This window comes from Coregonus clupeaformis, chromosome 30, assembly GCF_020615455.1.
Source record: "Coregonus clupeaformis isolate EN_2021a chromosome 30, ASM2061545v1, whole genome shotgun sequence".
Taxonomy (NCBI): Eukaryota; Metazoa; Chordata; class Actinopteri; order Salmoniformes; family Salmonidae; genus Coregonus; species Coregonus clupeaformis.
In genome coordinates, this window is record NC_059221.1 from 5,372,539 (window position 1) to 5,393,262 (window position 20,724).

A 20,724-nucleotide genomic window follows, 5' to 3' on the forward strand; every position below is an offset into this window, starting at 1 on the left:
AAACAAGCTACATATGGGCAGTACCAAAACAAGTGATCTAATAATTTTGTCTCTTTGCAGCAAAATATGCAGAGCTGGAATGGTTGTATCCCCCATATATAGAACATTATATTGGTTGCAAGAATTTTGTATAATAATTTAAATTGAAAAAGTTTTAAATCCTGTGTCGTTTTGTGTATCAGTTCATAAACCATGTGCCATGGAATCGGTACATCTAAAATCTCCTCCCAACTATTTTGCAACCAACGTGTCAAAAACGAATGTAGACGTTAATAAATTCATTTCTATAGCTTCCAAAATATGTTTTACAATTGAGGTGTGCAAAGATTGCTGCGCGGTGGCTGCCCCCTGTAAGTAATCAAGCGTTTATACACGTCACTTTCATCAAACCATTTTGATACTGGTGTGCAGCGTGACATCAACAAATACGAGCTGGAACGCCCCCACCGACTAACACCGTTGCATTCTGGGAACAGAATTGGGTGTCACGTTTTTTTATCCAGCATGGCAGGAAAACAGAAAAGCAAAAGGTAAATTGCTCACATTGAAATATGCGTACTGATAACGAACACTACTTCTTTTAAATAATAATATAGCTTCTGTATGTATTGTAGCTACATGTGAAGTGTTAACGTTATGTCGTTCTTCATTTGCCTAGGAATAGTGAAAGCGTGGTTGATAGCTCATTTTAAATAGTCCCTTTCTGGTATGCTGTTTAGTTTGCAAGTTTGTTTTGGAATGGTTTACTGAAATGTCAACTCATCAAATCTAGCAACATAACTAAACTAGCGAGTTAGCTAACTCACTCTCCATAGTCACTGGAGGCTTTTCTTAATATCTGATCTAGCTAACAGTAGCTAATTTGCTAGCTAGCTTTTTAGAGTATAGCTAACGTTAAGTAACTGATATTTGACTTTGTAAATATCTTTGTCTGCTGAATTGGCTGTGCATTGTTTCTATGTTGCAGGAAGTTGGAGAATCTCAGTGTGGACGAGTTTCTGCTATCTGGCTTTGACTCAGCAGGTGAGGCTGATTCTGAGGATGACACTCCCACCCAGTATGGACAGAAGTCGAAGAAGAAGAAAACAGGGAAATCTGCAGCTCAAGACAAGTAAGTGTCAGTCTCACTTCTTCAATCGGTGTCTCTCCCACAATTACTTTAGTCCTGGTCACCTGGTAAAATGTTGTCTAATACAGGAGTATGACCTGTCGTGCAGGGGTGATGACAGAAAGAAAGGCAAGGCCTCCCAGCACAAGGACTCACTGTCAAGGTTAAAAAGCAAAGATCCAGAGTTCTATAAGTTCTTGCAGCAAAACGACCAGACCCTGCTCAACTTTGACGACACAGACAGCTCTGAGGATGAGGAGGAGAGGAAGTACCACACACTGCCGAAACAACTAGAGGTAGTAGGGCTTTGATTCATAGACCTATGTTTCATGATGTGAAAACGTAATTCAGGTTTATGTAGTTTTCTAACATTATGCAATGGCCGTATCAGTCTCCGGACTTAAACACCATTGAAAACTTGTGGTTTGAATTGAAGAGGGCAGTCCATAAGCGCAGACGAAGGATATCAAGGATCTGGAAATATTATGTATGGATGTACTCCAATCTCATAAAACATTTTAGAAAATAGGCTCAGGGTGACGTTATCCTTGCCAGGTGAGGTATTATTAAAAGGTATTTAAAATAGGGGTGTCAATAATTTTGACCCCTACCTTTGAGAAAAAAAAGATTACTTGTTAAACAAAATCTTCCTCTGAGCAATTGTATGAGTATAAAATAATATAATTTCCAAATGTTTGGAGCATACAATATAGCTCAGTATTTAAAATATTGATTTTAGTCATTTTTGCTCATGTTTATCAAGGGTGTCACTAATTTCGGACCCACTGTATATAGTGAGTTGATGCAAATCCGTTTTCTGTTTCTAATATGTATGCCTATGCTTTATTTAGCCAGAGGATGAAAATGTCACTTAACACCAATTATATATATTTTTGAATTTGACAGGTCCATGGTTTAAGCCAGCTCATCTTCAGTTATTTATGTGATTTGTGTCCCTTGGCATGGACTGTTTTTCGCATTGCCTGTATGCCCTTAACATTCTTCAGAATCATGTTAACTTGAATCTTATGTGTGACCCTAGGAGGCCAGCTCTGATGATGAGGAGGAACAAGGAGAGTCCGCCAAGAAATCCAAGAAGGCAGCGGAGGTTATCAAAGTCACAGAGAAAATGGTTGATGAGTGGAGAGCTGCAATCAAGGTAACGCTTATCTACAGACTATCCACCTAGCATAGACCTCCACCTTTTTTCTCTACCAGACTTTAGGTGTAGTAATGAAAACAGACACGCAACCACACTGATGCAGGTTGCATGATGGTCCTTATCACTAGCCAACTTTTAGAGATTATTTTTCTCCATGATAGAATGGTACTTTATTTGTCCCATCTTCCACCTATCAAACATCTGGGCTACCTACCTGTAGCATAACATATTGAAAACATAATGTAATATGAAGTGAAGGGGCTTCTTCTTGGGTGTTAAGAGTTGTAGCATGCGTATACTGTACCACAATACCAGGGCTTTTGCCCTTCATTCTCATCATTAGGTGGGTCTATTTTTCCCCTCCCCTCCATGTCTTTGTCTTTAGGATGAGCCTACCCCTCGCATCTTCAGAGAGGTCACACAGGCCTTCAAGGCTGCCGTGGCGACCACCAAAGGAGAGGGGGGAGATCCGTGTCGATACAAAGTGGCCGACAGTTCAGGTAGGGAACTTAACCCATGAGTGTGCATGATCCCCTCTTTAGTAGCATCAACAACATTTTGGCCTGTACACATCCAAGGACAATGATATAGTTTAGTGTGTGTGTGTGTGTGTCTATTTCTTTTTCTTTCCAACAGTGTTCAACGCCTTGGTCCTTTTCTGTATCCGAGACGTATATGTGGCTCTGCAGAGGATGCTGAACCTAAAGCCAGATAAAGATCAGAAGAAGTAAAAACGAGTGCCTTGTCTCATGTCTTAACATTAGCTTCAACCATTTTCCAAGCACTTCATTTTGAGTACAAAAAAAATGCCAAACAGATTAACCAATGAGCCAATGTATTTGTCTGTCAAGATTGACAAAAAGCTAAGGTTTGTCCCTCCATCTTTCTTCTGTAATCTTGTCATCTTCAGGCCAGTGCTTCCATCATCCAGTCCCAAATGGCAGAAGAACCAGGTGGACATTAGGATGTACCTCAGCGGCATCGTTCAGGTTTGTCCCGCTCTTGGTTTCATCTTCCAGCCCGTTTTCCCCTCCCCCTTGTCTGAATTGACACTGATACCTCTCCCTCTTCCCCACTTTCCTATCTTGCATATGTAGTTATTTGTATGTACTCTTGTTTTTTAAAATCTTCTACCTTTTTACTATTGAGCTCTTGTTGAAGAGAAATTCCAATGTATGTACCTGTACTTGGCATATAAATGAAACTTGAACTCTCCATCTACAGCTCCTGTCCTGTCTCACCGAAGCCACAGTCATCAGCGCGGTCCTGAGGCACGCCAACCAGCTGGTGCCCTACTACCTGTGTAACCCCAAACAGTGTCGCCACCTGCTCAAGGTGCGCTCCGGTTACCACAGCGCCACCTATATGTAGGGTGGAGAACCCGCACGCAGATCATCGGAGAAATTGGGCAAATGTTTCAGTAATGTATAGCCCTAGCAGTTATGGTTTAGTTCTGGGAATGTCAGTTGAGTATATAAAGGGTGTCATTAGTGGTCAAAATAACTTTAACTCCATCTTGTCATTTTTACATTAATTGAAATTTGTAATTCATGATGTTCATGAATGGTCAAACATGACAATTTTTTGCCATTACTGGAAAAGTCTTACATTTGGAGATACCAGCTAGGTTTTCCTCTGACAGCAATACCATGCTCTGGACTGGTAACATTTGTATTTCCTCCACTCCAAAGCTAGCTCTCACATGCCACCTGTCTGTCTCTAGCAACTGATCAAGCAGTGGAGCACCGGGGAGGAGACGAGCCGCGTGCTGGCTTTTCTGGCCCTCAACAAGATCTGCCGACACAAGCAAGACACCTTTCTCAACCCCATCCTCAAGGTATGTCCTCTACATCAGTTTCTCTCTCTTCTCCATCCTCTGGGGAGGTGAGACCATCACGTTTGTGAAATATACTTCATTCATTTGGCCCAGGGTAGTAAATATAGTTTATAGTTAGTATGTTTAAAATGTATACACATCTTGGTTAAAAGTGCCAAGAAAATATAGCTAACCACTTAGTGGGAAAGGTGTCTGCATATGCAACTACCTGAAATGTGGCACGTAACTTTACAAAGTTGAAAGGGTAAAGTTGCCTGCACAATGTTAGAACTCCCAAAATCAACATCTACCATTTTAAACCCTCTAATCTTTCATTTTCCCCACAGCAAATGTACATCTCGTATGTGCAGAACTGCAAGTTCACGTCACCCACCGTGCTGCCCATGATCAACTTCATGCAGCGGACGCTGACGGAGATGTACTCGCTAGACACACAGGCCTCCTACCAGCACGGCTTCATCTACATCCGCCAGCTGGCCATACACCTGAGGAACGCCATGACCATGAAAAAAAAGGTTAGCCGTTATTTAGTTAGCAGGCTAATACAGCCGCTAACGCGCCACACATCATCCAGGGCCAATGAGCAGTGGTCTAGAATAAAATAGTGACCTTGTCTCCAATGTTAGAATAGCGCTTTGACCACACTATTAATAATAAACCTTAAAATATAAATAATGTTATTGGGTCGTTCCACGTCAATTCAGCAAGCCATGACAACCACCATCTCAGGAAAAACTGTTCTGAAATAGTTTCTGTAGTTGGATAGAGATAAGACTAGCATTCCTGCAACATTATTTTGTTGAAATATCTGATGTTGGGTACTATATCTATTGAATATTATATGAATCCTATAAATTAAATTGGGTGCAACCAATTGGATTCATTTCTTACAGATCAAATTATTTTTCTACAAAATAATGTTATAGGAATGCATATCTGCTCTGTTTATAACTACAGAAAACATTTCAGAGTAATCTGAGCAGGTGAGGTTCAAGATCCTCTTTTGATTCTATTGGACGTGGAACGACTTTATTACTGCTATTATCATTATGTGTACTTCCTGGTGTCCTATGACATCACTACTGCTGCCTGATCCTTGTTTCCATCATCAAGGGCCTGTATTCACAAAGCATCTCAGAGTAGGATTGCTGATCTATGATCAGGTCAACCCCTCTTACTCATTTATGATTTCAAAGACAAATCTGAACCTAGATCAGCACTAGCCTTTCCTGTGGGGACATAAGAACATGGGACAGTAACTGTTTCATTGAAGGAAGATCAAAGATAAAAGTACAATCTTAAAATCCCTCCCTCCCAACACCAACTTCTCTCCTTACCCAATACCATCCATCAGATGTAGGATTACAGAAATAAAAGTCACAGCAAGGACATGCAAAAGACTAGTCATGACATTTTATTATGTAAATGTTTCAGAGGAACAATTGGAGCTCAGAGTATCCTTTGTCTAGATATCATATTGGCTCAATACAGCGTTTGTGGTGTTCCCCTCACATAAGGTAGAGCAGGAAACCACTGAAAATGTGGTGGTAAATGCTACCTTCATAGCACTTGGAGCCAGGGGGGAGGCACATGTAAACCAAGTCTCCCTCTTCCAGCTCTAGAGTCACTCCATTGGATACATTCTCTTGGTGTCCATGACACTTCCACTGTTGACGCCACATTATACCCTGGTCATTTTTTAACAAGCGTACAGTCACCCACCGGGATGAACTGTTACTCCCTGCACTGAATCTGAAGAAGACTTCTTTCACCGGTAGTTGTGAAGACACCCGCATCAGAGGAAAAGCAGGGAGAAATCAACACCGTCTGGCTCTCAAAGACACTGGAGCAGCGTGTTAGTGATGCTGGCCCCCTGTGGACATGGCTTTATATATGTAGGTTGGTGTGCAAGTAGTACCTGAAATTGGGATGTAGGCTTTGGTGATGTTTGTGAAGACTGGTCTAGACCACAGTGGTGTCAGTATTGAAGGGTCCAACCGAACTACTTAAAGCAGCAGTGAATGTAAACTTTGGCCTGTCTGTGAACACAGGGAACAACACAGATACTCAGAGTATATTGCTTACTGTATATGCCTTACCACTAAGACTAAAATATTCTAAAACATATAGAGCACTTTTTTAAATATATGCTACATTGGGGAAAATGAAATAATATGATCCCAGTTTTCTAAAGGTCTGCATCAGTGGCTTGTAGGCTATGCGTGGAAGCCAGGAGATTCTAAACGTGTTTGTTAATTAACGGTAAATTACCGTGAAACCGGCAGTTATTTGCTTGACAATCACCAGCTGACAATTTCATGACCGCCAAAGCCCTATTTGTGCGTATGGAAAATGTCTGGGATGATTTATTTCAGCTCATGAAACATGGGACTAACACTTCACATGTTGCATTTATAGGTTTGGTCTTTAGAGTAACTTGTATTTTTAACAAGATACATTTTGATGCGTCCTTTGCCCCATCTCTGCAAGTAATGTGTGGTCACTTTCTACTTGGAACATCCTACATTTCTAATAATAAGTCAGATAAATCCATTTAATATAGCCTACACCATCACAATAAATCCATTCTTTATTTTAGACAGGTCTAAAGAAACATGATACGAAGAAAATGTAGTCTATTTCAGAAAAACAGAATAGCATACTCTGAGTTGTCCTTATGTTAGGCCCTGATCTGGCTATGCCAGATGGCTGTGGGCTACACTAGTTCATTTTGCAGACAAGATTTGCTTAGAATTCCGTGGCATAATTTTTTTATTTTATAGTATGAAGAATACAATTGAACATAGCTGAATAAAATAGAGGATATTTTCACCAAACGATTTCCAAGGAAGTGCGCACATGCGGCTATTCTGTGTTGAGTGGTTAACAAAGAAACAGGTCCTCCTATATGCTTCATTTGGTTATTTATGCAACTTTAGTTGTGATACAAAGGTTGGGCTATATGTTTAGATTTTAATACATTCTAAGGCGTGATGCGACCTAATGATGATTTGAAAAAAGTCGCATGAAAGGCATGATCACTGCATTGCTTTTTGCGCAGGCTGTACACACTTCATCACTCTTATTCACAATTTGACAAGCACTTGATAATATTCTCACCAGGCCTCGAATTTCCCAGCGGCATCCCCCTTGTGTGGCTGTAATACCCCCTAAAAATCCATGCCTTTTGTGGCAAAATATATAATATAATGATAATTCCTTTCTCCTGGCTGCCGTGCTCCGAAGCACTTCTCACTCACATGGCTCTCTCAGATATCTAAATTCTTATTAGCCAATGCCCGTCACGTGATCGGGTCCTTCTCACAGGCATGTAGGCTAAAAGTGAAGACCGACACATCGGGGACGCGCTCTTATCGAATTGCAAGGCACATATTGAAGATGTTAGAAGCACTGTCCACATTTAGCCTACTTTTCGTCAGCCAACAAGATGAGTAAGCCTAACGACCAGCAAACGCACTAGCCTATGTCAATCTACTATGCCCAATAGTACAAAAGTTGACATGTTCTATTGGTCAACTTGTCCTTCTGTGTAATAAATAAATATTCCAAACATACTCTGGGACAGAAGTAATACAACCACTCGTATCAAAAAAACCTTGTAAAAGCAATGAGGCTGATGGAACAGATCAGAACGTTTAGTTTAAAATGTTGATAAACTATTAGGCTATTTCTTCACATTATAAGCGCAGCAATGCATACACGGCAGTAGGCTATAAGTGCAAATGCTCAAATCAATTAGCAGGAAAACACTGTCCTCAAGTGACTGCAATGGTGAAAATGATCTTCCTCAAACTTGAAACTCGCGCGCCGCCTATGTATGCCAGTTAGGCTCTACACTGGTTGTAAAGCGGATGAATGTGCTTAATTTTAAGAAGTTATTTGGCCAGTTTTTAGTTGTGATACAAACCTTATCAAAACATATAGGCCTATGGGCTAGGCTACATGAGATGTGCGACTATGTTTTGAAAAAGTAGCAAAAAAAAGGCATGCGCTGTTTCTTGCCGTACTGCACACGCTGGGCATCATTCACAAGTGATAGGCTAATAGTCACCCATTACACTATTCTTAATTTAATGTTGTCTTTACATATACTAAATAATATGTGTGAAATTAGTTTTGATTTAGAATGGACCATTATCATGCACCTGTCGGAACAGGGGTATGGGTAAAAAATAGATGTCATCTATGCACTTAAATAGCGAATGGAGGACGCTTTTCCCGTGGTTCATTTTCATGCCAGTCATGTAGGCTATACTCCTGTTGTAAAACGAAGCAATGTGCTTAATATTAGGAACGTTGATCAATATAGTAGGCCTAGCCTATAGAAAGCTGATGGGATCCTCTTTTTAATAGAGGCCATCAACTGTTTTCTCAGGCAATTGCATAGCCTATAGAAATGTTGCGTAACATGAGCTCATGGGCTCTCATGAAGTGTTTGATTAGATTTTTGATTACATTTGCATTGATGTCAGAGTGATTGCAGGGACAATAGAGTGTGGAGTACCAGGCAGTTAGCAAGTTTGGTAGGCTAGTAATGACCATCAGCAGTATCAGAGCTTGGAGAAGACTAGTTACCGTGACTAAACGGTCACGTGAAATTTGACTGCGGTCATGACTCCTGACCGCCGGTCTGGCGGTAATACGGTCAACGTAACAGCCCTACGCAAAAAAAGCAAACATTTTGTGCACAAATTTGTTTACATTGCTGTTAGTGAGCATTTCTCCTTTGCCAAGATAATCCATCCACCTGAAAGGTGTGGCATATCAAGAAGCTGATTTAAACAGCATGATCATTACACAGGTGCACCTTGTGCTTGGTACAATAAAAGGCCACTCTAATATGTGCAATTTTGTCACATAACACAATTCCACAGATGTCTCAAGTTTTGAGGGAGCGCGCAATTGGCATGCTGACTGCAGGAATGTCCACCAGAGCTGTTACCAAATAATTGAATGTTAATTTCTCTACCATAAGCCAATTTGGAGAATTTGGCAGTACGTCCAACCGGCCTCACAACCGCAGACCACATGTAACCACACCAGCCCAGGACCTCCACATCCGACTTCTTCACTTGCCGGATGGTCTTAGACGAGCTGTGGGTTTGCACAACCAAAGAATTTCTGCACAAACTGTCAAACTGTCTCAGGAAAGCTCATCTGCGTGCTAGTCATCCTCACCAGGGTCTTGACCTGACTGTAGTTTGGTGCCGTAACCGACTTCAGTGGGCAGATGGCCACTGGCACGCTGGATGAATCCCAGTATGGTGTTGTGTGGGCGAGTGGTTTGCTGATATCAACGTTGTGAACAGAGTGCGCCATGGTGGCGGTGGGTTTATTGTATGGGCAGGCATAAGCTACAGACAACAAACACAATTGCATTTTATCGATGGCAATTTGAATACTCAGAGATACCGTGACGAGACCCTGACGCCCATTGTCATGCCATTCATCTGCCAACATCACCTCCTGTTTCAGCATGATAATGCACAGCCCCATGTTGCAAGGATCTGTACATAATTTCTGGAAGCTGAAAATGTCCCAGTTATTCCATGGCCTGCATACTCACCAGACATGTCACCCATTGAGCATGTTTGGGATGCTCTGGTTCGATGTGTACGACAGCGTGTTCCAGTTCCCACCAATATCCAACAACTTCGCACAGCCATTTAAGAGGAGTGGGACAATATTCCACAAGCCACAATCAACAGCTTGATCAAGATGTCGTGGTGCATGTGGCAAAAGGTGGTCACACCAGATACTGACTGGTTTTCTGATCCACACCCCTACCAACAGATGCATATCTGTATTCCCAGTCATGTGAAATCCATAGATTAGGGCCTAATTTATTTATTTCAATTGACTGATTTCCTTATATGAACTGAAATTGTTGCAAATATGTCCGCATGCTTCCCAACCGAAACAGTTCGGTAGAGTTTGTTCATATATTATGTCGACATTTTGTGACGTTGTTCGTTTTGGACTTCATTTTGGGCACAATTTTTTCTGGATGCAAGCCAAAGCTCGGAGCTGAAGTCTACGCCCTTCCGTTGGTGATTGGTCAACAGTAGAGATTCTTCAATAAAGTCTGTCATTCAATGAGAGATGACTCGTTTTCATGCAAATTTTTCATTGGAAAATACTGCACCAAACATCTTAGTTAGATGTAAAATTGCGGGACTAAGAACTCTTCGGCAAAAACAAAAGAATTTATGAAATTTCTTGACTTGTCTAAGATTAATTCAGACTATTTTGAGGAAGTATATACTGGCTACGGCATCTCAAAATGGACAAACAGTACTATTGCCGCTTTTTTCTCGTTTTTCAAGCAAAGGCCTTTTTTTTCCATATTTTTTTTACCCCCTGCAAGTAACAGGTTTGTGGGAAGTGTAGAAATCAAGTGAAAGTGACAAAGATTTGTGGTGATTGTTAGGAAAAGGGTTGAGTCATGCGTTCTCCAAAACATTACCTTCTTAACACCCGCCCGCTTAACCCGGAAGCACCAACGTGTCGGAGGAAACACTGTTCAACTGACGACCGAAGTCAGCCTGCAGGCGCCCGGCCCGCCACTAAGAGTCGCTAGAGCTCCTTGTGGCCAAACCCTCCCTAACCCGGCCAAACCCTTTCCTAACCCAGATGACGCAGGGCCAATTGTGCGCCGCCCTATGGGACTCCCGGTTGTGACACAGCCTGGGATTGAACCCGGGTCTGTAGTTACGCCTCAAGCACTGCGAGGCAGTGCCTTATACCGCTGCACCACTCGGGAGGCCAAGCAAAGGTCTTTTAAGGGAGTATCCGAGCACACTCGCTGGATTCGGCTAGCCGAAGCATGCTGACGCCTGAAGTCACTCTGGATAAGAGTCTCTGCTAAATGTCCAAAATGTAAAACTGAAAAAGTGCAAAGCACACTGTATTATTGCCTTTGTTTCAGGGGCGGAGCTAATTAGAATAATACCCATCATGCTTTGCAAGTGTTCATTTTTATATTTACATTTTGGTCATTTAGCAGACACTCTTATCACACCGTAATGCCGTCTAACTTACCAATGCAGGGTGAAAGGGGCCAAATTGTTGTGAACCGCTATTTTAAACAATTATTTTGAAATGACAAATTACAGGTCTCGAAAGTATCCTATTACAAAATACATTGGATTGTAGTTCAGGCCGGTGAAATACAAATTACAGAATACTCAAAAGTATTTGAAATATTTAAATTACATGTAACAGAAATACTGCCCATCTCTGATTTACAATGATAATATGTGATTAAATGACAGTTAGTTAAAATGTTAGTGATTAGATTACTAGGATTTCAATAACTGTGTTTCTCTTCAGCTCCTCCACCTGGCTCTGTCTGTCACTCTGGCCCCAATGAAAGACAGTTCTGCTGCTTGGCCTGGAAGGAAAGGACAAATGGATAAAATAATAAGTAAAAATCACCCAAAATACTCTGGCCTTCATTGCTAGAATATCATGTCAAGAAATAAAAACAAACTGATGATTTCAATTCACAGCTGTTTTCTTGACTATAGTACAATATTTTGTATCTGTGTTTGATACATTGGTCTTTAGAGTATGTTGAATTTGTAACAAGATACATTTTGATGTATATTTTGCTCATCTCTGTATGTCATGTGTTGCTGATGTTCGACAACTCACTTGCGTCGTGTGTGGTGAGGACTACAGACTACAAAGGCAAATCCAGCTGTGCGGTGCCCACCAAAGCCTCCCAGACAAGCTTAACACATGCTATGCTCGCTTTGAGGCAGACAATACCGAGCCATCCAGGAAGACTCCAGGTGATTTCGCTCTCCGAGGCTGGCGGGCATCTTCTCTGACATTTTCAACCTGTCCCTCTCCCAGGCTGTAGTCCCCACCTGCTTTAAGGAGACCACCATCGTCCCAGTGCCCAAGAAAAACAAGGTGACATGCCCAAATGACTATCGCCCCGTCGTGCTCAACTTGGTCATTTATGAAGTGCTTCGAGAGGCTCATCATGGCCCACATGAAGGCCAGCATGACAGGCACACTGGACCCACTCCAATGTGCCTACCATTTCAACAGATCCACGGAAGATGCCATTTCCATCACTATTCACACGGCCATAACACATCTGGACAAGAGGAACACCTATGTGAGAATGCTGTTTATTGACTACAGTTATTGTTCCCTCCAAGCTCGACACCAAACTCAGAGCCCTGGAACTGGATCCTGGTGTGTCCTCAGTCCTCTGCTGTACTCCCTGTTCACCCACGACTGTGTGGCTTTGCACGACATCAACTCCATCAAGTTTGCTGACGACACCACGGTTGTAGGCCTGATCACCAACAATGACGAGTCAGCCTATAGGGAGGAGGTAATTGAACTGGCATTGTGGTGTCATGACAACAACTTCTCCCTCAAAGTCAGCAAAACAAAGGAGTTGATTGTTGACTTCAGGAAGCAGAGGGGGAACATGCCACGACCCACATCAACAGGACAGCAAAAGTAAAAGTCCCTAGTTTTAAGTTCCTCTGTGTCCACATCACCGAGGACTTGTCATGGACCAACAACACCACCACTCTTGTCAAGAGGGCACAACAGCGTCTATCGCCCTGGGTCCTCTCCAAAAACTATAGCTGCACCGTCGAGAGCGTCCTGACCGGTTGCATCATGGCCTGGTACGGGAATTGCTCCCTCCCTGACCGCAAAGCCCCCCCAGCGGGTGGTGAAGATGGCCCTGTACATCACTGGGACCGTGCGCCCACCCATCCAGGACATCTACTCAAAAAGGTGCCTCAGGAAGGCACGCAGCATCATCAAGGACCCCACACAACCCAGCCACGAGCTGTTCTCTCCCTTACTGTCGGGCAGATGGTATCGGAGAATGAGGTCTGATGCTCAGAGACAGTTTCTATCTACAAGCCATCAGACTGCTGAACACTTTAACTGGACTGACCACCTGCTCTGATTCTCAGCGCCTTAGCACACAGACACACACACACACACACACACACACACACACACATTCCATTCATGCTACACACACATAACAGCTGCTGCTACCAGACTCTTATTATACTGCGCAATTTACACACATACACGTGTAAATATTGGACAATAAATTGTGCCTTCCTGTATTATACTTATTCTAGAATGTACAGTGGGGAAAAAAAGTATTTAGTCAGCCACCAATTGTGCAAGTTCTCCCACTTAAAAAGATGAGAGAGGCCTGTAATTTTCATCATAGGTACACATCAACTATGACAGACAAATTGAGAATGTTTTTCTCCAAAAAATCACGTTGTAGGATTTTTAATGAGTTTATTTGCAAATTTTAAGTATTTGGTCACCTACAAACAAGCAAGATTTCTGGCTCTCACAGACCTGTAACTTCTTCTTTAAGAGGCTCCTCTGTCCTCCACTCGTTACCTGTATTAATGGCACCTGTTTGAACTTGTTATCAGTATAAAAGACACCTGTCCACAACCTCAAACAGTCACACTCCAAACTCCACTATGGCCAAGACCAAAGAGCTGTCAAAGGACACCAGAAACAAAATTGTAGACCTGCACCAGGCTGGGAAGACTGAATCTGCAATAGGTAAGCAGCTTGGTTTGAAGAAATCAACTGTGGGAGCAATTATTAGGAAATGGAAGACATACAAGACCACTGATAATCTCCCTCGATCTGGGGCTCCACGCAAGATCTCACCCCGTGGGGTCAAAATGATCACAAGAACGGTGAGCAAAAATCCCAGAACCACACGGGGGACCTAGTGAATGACCTGCAGAGTGCTGGGACCAAAGTAACAAAGCCTACCATCAGTAACACACTACGCTGCCAGGGACTCAAATCCTGCAGTGCCAGACGTGTCCCCATGCTTAAGCCAGTACATGTCCAGGCCCGTCTGAAGTTTGCTAGAGTGCATTTGGATGATCCAGAAGAGGATTGGGAGAATGTCATATGGTCAGATGAAACCAAAATAGAACTTTTTGGTAAAAACTCAACTCGTCGTGTTTGGAGGACAAAGAATGCTGAGTTGCATCCAAAGAATACCATACCTACTGTGAAGCATGGGGGTGGAAACATCATGCTTTGGGGCTGTTTTTCTGCAAAGGGACCAGGACGACTGATCCGTGTAAAGGAAAGAATGAATGGGGCCATGTATCGTGAGATTTTGAGTGAAAACCTCCTTCCATCAGCAAGGGCATTGAAGATGAAACGTGGCTGGGTCTTTCAGCATGACAATGATCCCAAACACACCGCCAGGGCAACGAAGGAGTGGCTTCGTAAGATGCATTTCAAGGTCCTGGAGTGGCCTAGCCAGTCTCCAGATCTCAACCCCATAGAAAGTATTTGGAGTTTGGAGTTGAAAGTCTGTGTTGCCCAGCGACAGCCCCAAAACATCACTGCTCTAGAGGAGATCTGCATGGAGGAATGGACCAAAATACCAGCAACAGTGTGTGAAGACTTACAGAAAACGTTTGACCTGTGTCATTGCCAACAAAGGGTATATAACAAAGTATTGAGAAACTTTTGTTATTGACCAAATACTTATTTTCCACCATAATTTGCAAATAAATTCATAAAAAATCCTACAATGTGATTTTCTGGATTTTTTTCCCTCAATTTGTCTGTCATAGTTGACGTGTACCTATGATGAAAATTACAGGCCTCTCTCATCTTTTTAAGTGGGAGAACTTGCACAATTGGTGGCTGACTAAATAATTTTTTCCCCCACTGTATTGTTATATTCTACTGCCATTTATTTTATTATCTTTCAATATTTCTTATTGTTGCATTGTCGAGAAGGAACCTGCGAGGTAAGCATTTCGTTGGATGTTGTATACGATGCGTATCCAGTACATACAACTAATAAAACTTGAAACTGAACGGTAGTAAGTAAATGAGATGTAGCTGCATCACTGTACCTGCGTTCTGTCTCCAGTTCCTCCACCTTGTTCTTGTGGAACTGCAGTTCAGTCAGTGACGCTCAGCTCCTCTGTCAGAACATCAACCTGGCAGTCACTCAGGCCACCATGTAGGTCTGGGCGATATACCGTATTTTATTATAAACCGGTATTGATGCACCGACCTGTTTTGGGTTTTTACTTTACATAACAGTATTTCAATGTTTGGTTTGTTAATTGTGTTACGCCACTCCGCCGCGTGTAATAATGTCAGTTTTTATAGTTTACTCCGTTTGCTACTTGAGTTGTCTCTCTCCTTCCACACACCAAGCCCCGCCTCCTGTCAGTTTTTGCGCTACCACGAGTCACAACAACCACTCGCAGAGACAGTCTGCATGGTCAATGCCGCAGATGTTGGTGACGATGCTGCTTTCCACTTTGATTCTTTAATATAAATCCACAATCGTTCTATAATCGCACTTAGTTCGTGTATCTTACTGTCTGCAAACAGCAAGTTGTGGCTAAAATAAATTGTGTTAGCCGCTAATGCTAATCGCTAGCTAAATGTAGTTAGTAAGCGCAAACGTAGCTAGCTGTCCCATACAGCCTGATACCAGTGCTGATTTGTATTTTAGCTACGTCAAACCTACAGTTAAGTGAAAACATTTAATGTAACATTAATTAGGGTCTACTGGGAAAAACTTACCAACACTTTGGTTCCTACCCTGTCACAAAAACCCCTCCCTGGCATTTTCATTAGTTGTCATGTCAAACAACACTATTCAAAGTGCCCACTATATTACAACTTTTGGTGGAAGCTTTATTGAACAGTATAACACAATCAGAATGGACAAAGCCTAATTAAACATGCTTAGAATGTATTGCCACCCTAGGGCCATGCCCTACTCATAAAGCATGTTTAGAACTTTTATTATTCTAAAACCACATATCATCCAAAAATATTGTGGTATGATATTTTGGCAATATTTCCTGGTCCTACCCCCATGTTCCTCAGCTCCACTCTCTCTTCCACCACCATGTCTCTCAGCTCCTTCAGCTCAGTCCAGATGTCAGGCTGGTTGGTTAACTGTTCAACATCACTCTCCCTGCTCGCTCTCCCTTCACTGTGACCCTGTTGAGTGATGTCATTCTCTCACCCCGCCACTCTCTCCCTGAGCCCATGCTGCAGACAGAGAGAACAGCAACACCAGCAGAGCTACAGCACCCTCCATTCTATACAATGCCTCTTCAGAGCTAAATCAATCTACTGAGCTCAGTCCCCATCTGTCTTTTTACACTGGTCTTGGTGAACCAATACATGGGAACTTGAAAAGGTGGCACCAGTGGAACATACACTACATTACCAAAAGTATGTGGAAACCTGCTTGTCGAACATTTCATTCCAAAATCATGGCCTTTAATATGGAGTTAGTTCATCCTTTGCTGCTATATAACGGCCTCCACTCTTCTAGGAAGCCTTTCCACTAGATGTTGGAACATTGCTGCGGGTACTTGCTTCCATTCAGCCACAAAAGCATTTGTGAGGTTGGGCACTGATGTTGGGCGATTAGGCCTGGCTTGCAGTCGGCGATCCAATTCATCCCAAAGGTGTTCGATGGGGTTGAGGTCAGGGCTCTGTGCAGGCCAGTCAAGTTCTTCCACATCGATCTCGACAAACCATTTATGTATGGACCTCACTTTGTGCACAGGGGTTTTCATGCTGAAACAGGAAAGGGCCTTCCCCAAACTGTTGCCACAAAGTTGGAAGCACAGAATAGTCTAGAATGTCATTGTATGCTGTAGTGTTAAGATTTACCTTCACTGGAACTCAGGGGCCTAGCTCGAACCATGAAAAACAGCCCCAAACCATTGTTGCTCCTCCACCAAACTTTACAGTTGGCACTATTTAGGTAGCATTCTCCTGGCATCCGCCAAACCCAGATTCATGCGTCGGACTGCCAGATGGTGAAGCATGATTCATCACTCCAGAGAACGCGTTTCCACTGCTCCATAGTCCAATAGCGGTGGGCTTTACACCACTCCAGCCGACGCTTGGCATTGCGCATGGTGATCTTAGGCTTGTGTGGCTGCTTGGCCACGTAAACCCATTTCATGAAGCTCCCAGCGTACAGTTATTGTGCTGATGTTGCTTCCAGAGGCAGTTTTGAACTCGGTAGTGAGTGTTGCAACCGAGGACAGACTATTTTTACGCGCTACGCGCTTCAGTACTCAGTGATCCCGTTCTGTGAGCTTGTGTGGCCTACCACTTCGCGGCTGAGCCGTTGTTGTGCCTAGACGTTTCCACTTCACAATAACAGCACTTACAGTTGACCGTGGCAGCTCTAGCAGGGCATACATTTGACTAACTGACTTGTTGGAAAGGTGGCATCCTGTGACAGTGCCACGTTGAAAGGCACTGAGCTCTTCAGTAAGGCCATTCTTCTGCCAATGTTTGTCTATGGAGATTGCATGGCGGTGTGCTCGATTTTATACACCTGTCAGCAACAGGTGTGGCTGAAATAGCCGAAAACCACTAATTTGAAGGGGTGTCCACATACACTATATATACAAAAGTATCTTGATGATTGCCCGGTCATATGGTCAGGTGCTGCACAGAAGGACCTAGAAAAACTGCAGCTGGCCTAGAACAGAGTGGCACGTCTTGCTCTTCACTGCAATCAGAGGGCTAATATCAATACTATGCATGCCAGTCTGTCTTGGCTAAAAGTATAGGAGAGATTGACTGCATCGCTTCTTATTTTTATAAGAAACAATGTGTTAAATTCTGAATTGTTTTCATATTCAACTTACACACAGCGCTGACACACACACACCTACCCCACCAGACATGCCAGCAGGGGTCTTTTCACAGTCTCCAAATCCAGAACAAATTCAAAAAACAACAGTATTTTATAGAGCCATGATTGCATCGAACTCCTTTCCATCTCAGATCGCTAAAGTGAAAAGCAAACCTGGTTTCAAAAAACAGAAGGCAACACCTCCCCTATTTGACCTAGATCTTTTGTGTGTATGTACTGATATATGTAGTTTATGTGACATCTTAAATGTATGTAGTTATGTCCTTGAGCTTTTCTTTTTGATTAATGTTCTGTATTATGCCATGTTTTGTGTGGACCCCAGGAAGAGTAGCTGCTGCTTTCGCAACAGCTAATGGGGATCCTAATCAAATACCAACATTTGGAGAACATAGCCAAGGACTATGTGTGATGTAAGAGTACACAGATTAATGATTATGAGGTATGATATAGGACACTAGGAAGTGCAGATAATGATATTAGTAATAATAATAGGAATAATGTTATTTATAAAGATGTTTTATTGCGTGGTCAAAGTGACATGCTAACATAGGAGCCAAGGGTTCCACTTTTATTTTAGACGGCTGCTTTTCTCAAGATTTGTCCCAGTAATCTCAAAAAGCTTGTTTACAATATTCTTTATTACAAACGACGAATGGCATGTAGATCAGTGCTGATGTTAAATTTGATCTAATTTAAGGTGTCTGTGTCCTTGTGTGTCTCTGTGTGTGATCCCTGTAGGAGACGTACCAGTCGGTGTATAACTGGCAGTTTGTCCACTGCCTGTACCTGTGGTGTCGTGTGCTCAGCACACTGCACCCTAGCGACGTCCTGCAGCCCCTCATCTACCCACTGTGCCAGGTCATAGTGGGCACCATCAAGTGGGTACACACACACACACACACACACACACACACACACACACACACATAGAAATGATTGTTTGGCCCGCTATAGAATTTCTTAATCTCGATGTGGCCCTCGAGACTCCTGAACAGCTAATCATTGCTACCCGGACTATTTGCACTGCCCCCCCACCCCCCTCTTTTACGCTGCTGCTACTCTGTCTATTATTTATGCATAGTCACTTTAACTCTACCCACGTACATATTACCTCGACTAGCCAGTGCCCCCGCACATTGACTCTGCACCAGTACCCCCCTGTATATAGCCTCCCTACGTTTTTTTTATGTTACTGCTGCTCTTTAGTTATTTGCTTTTATCTTTTAACTTAACACTTAAATTTTTAAAAAAAAAATAAAAATGCATTGTTGGTTAAGGGCTTGTAAGTAAGCATTTCACTGTAATGTCTACACCTGTTGTATTTGGTGCATGTGGCAAATACAATTTTATTTGATTTGAGCCAAATGTATTGCCCACCTCTGCCCTAAAAACAAGTTGTACTTCACACTTCCACCAGCAGATGGTAGTGTTAACCACTGAATCTGTATCGGTCTTGCTGTGCAGGCTGGTGCCCACGTCACGCTACTACCCTCTGAGGATCCACTGTGTGCGTGCCCTCACCCTCCTCTCTGGCAGCACACACACCTTTGTGCCCGTTCTGCCCTTCCTACTGGAGGTAAGAGCCAAATCCACCCATCACCATCTCTCCTCTACCCCCTATGCTAAGGGTGCCCAACCTTCCCCCAAGAGCACTACCCTCCTAAGCCTGTATTCACAAAGCGTCTCCCAGTATTAGTGCTGATCTAGGACCAGTTTTGCCTTTTTTCCTTAATAATGAATAATATTACATGGACAGGAGGGACCTGATCCTAGATCAGCACTCCTACTCTTAGATTCTTTGTGAATACGAGCCCTGAAGGATTTTGCTCCAACCCTAGTCTAGGTATCACACCTAATTTGAACTGGTTAGATGCTCACCGGACCATGATTTGCTGAATCTGGTATGTTAACTTTCAAAAGGGTTGGATCAAAACCCTGCATACCCAGTAGCTCACTATGAGGAGGGTTGGCCACCCCTGCCCTAAGCACTTGTGTAGCCTTGATCTGAAGGGGTTGATTAGATGTGAGCAATATGACAAGAGGACAACCTTGGGCAACAAAACCAATGGAAACAAACAACTTGGGTGGGAGTGATGCAACATTTTCTCAGGTGTCAGTGGAAAACACAGTCCAGTGTATCAAGGCAGTTAGCGTGGTCTCAACGGCTAACAACGGCATAGGCTCTGAACGATGAGGGGGAGGAAGTACATCTGAGGGTTGTGTGTGCGCGTTAGATACCTTTGTTATCAGGGTAAGTCACAAACTGTCAACATGTTTGGCTGTGTGGGTTTGGCTTGTGAGTATATGTGGTGTGCATGTCCGTGTGTGTGTGTGTGATGTGTGTGTTATATATGATTCTATATATGGTGCAGGGTTTGACAAACTTTTTTTTGCCACTTGTCCTTAGGACAAGTAGGACAGATTTCACTTGTCCAAAAGTAAGAAATTGTATGTAACACCATTTTTGCATCATTGTATGATACAAGCAACCACTTTACAAAATAAAATGCATTACCATCTTTTTTACCATAGAGAATCAGACAACAATGTAGGCTACACTCTGCCTATTGGCTTCTTTGCATATTCAAGCCTGTCTCAAAATACAACACTGCCCCTTTAAGGTTGGCCACCCTTGGTAGCCTATAAAATATTGCAACATTACAATTTATAACCAAATACTTTTTCTGTCTATTATAAAAGAATTTGCTCCAGAGCTCAAAATGAAGGGCGTCCCGTTGTCCCTGGCATGATAAAAAAATATGTCTATGGTTCAAAACGCACTCTGGGACAGTTCTGGGACGACAAATCCAAAATTCATACAACCACTGCACATAAAAAAATTGAAAAAAGTAATGAGGCTGATGCAACAGATCAGACCATTTAGCTTA

At 42.7% G+C, this 20,724-nt stretch overlaps 1 protein-coding gene across 1 annotated transcript in view; it reads left to right on the forward strand.

Annotated features, from left to right (window-relative positions):
• The first annotated feature begins 452 nt into the window (after positions 1-452).
• Positions 453-20,724, forward strand: part of LOC121545945 (nucleolar complex protein 2 homolog) — a 52,239-nt gene continuing 31,967 nt past the window's right edge. Inside the window, exons 1-12 of the mRNA XM_041856881.2 lie at positions 453-530; positions 968-1,111; positions 1,218-1,404; positions 2,151-2,267; positions 2,656-2,770; positions 2,907-2,997; positions 3,181-3,259; positions 3,495-3,605; positions 3,994-4,107; positions 4,434-4,622; positions 18,575-18,714; positions 19,301-19,412. Coding sequence (XP_041712815.1) covers positions 505-530; positions 968-1,111; positions 1,218-1,404; positions 2,151-2,267; positions 2,656-2,770; positions 2,907-2,997; positions 3,181-3,259; positions 3,495-3,605; positions 3,994-4,107; positions 4,434-4,622; positions 18,575-18,714; positions 19,301-19,412 — 1,425 coding nt within the window. The 5' untranslated portion in view covers positions 453-504. The remainder of the gene's footprint in view (positions 531-967; positions 1,112-1,217; positions 1,405-2,150; positions 2,268-2,655; positions 2,771-2,906; positions 2,998-3,180; positions 3,260-3,494; positions 3,606-3,993; positions 4,108-4,433; positions 4,623-18,574; positions 18,715-19,300; positions 19,413-20,724) is intronic.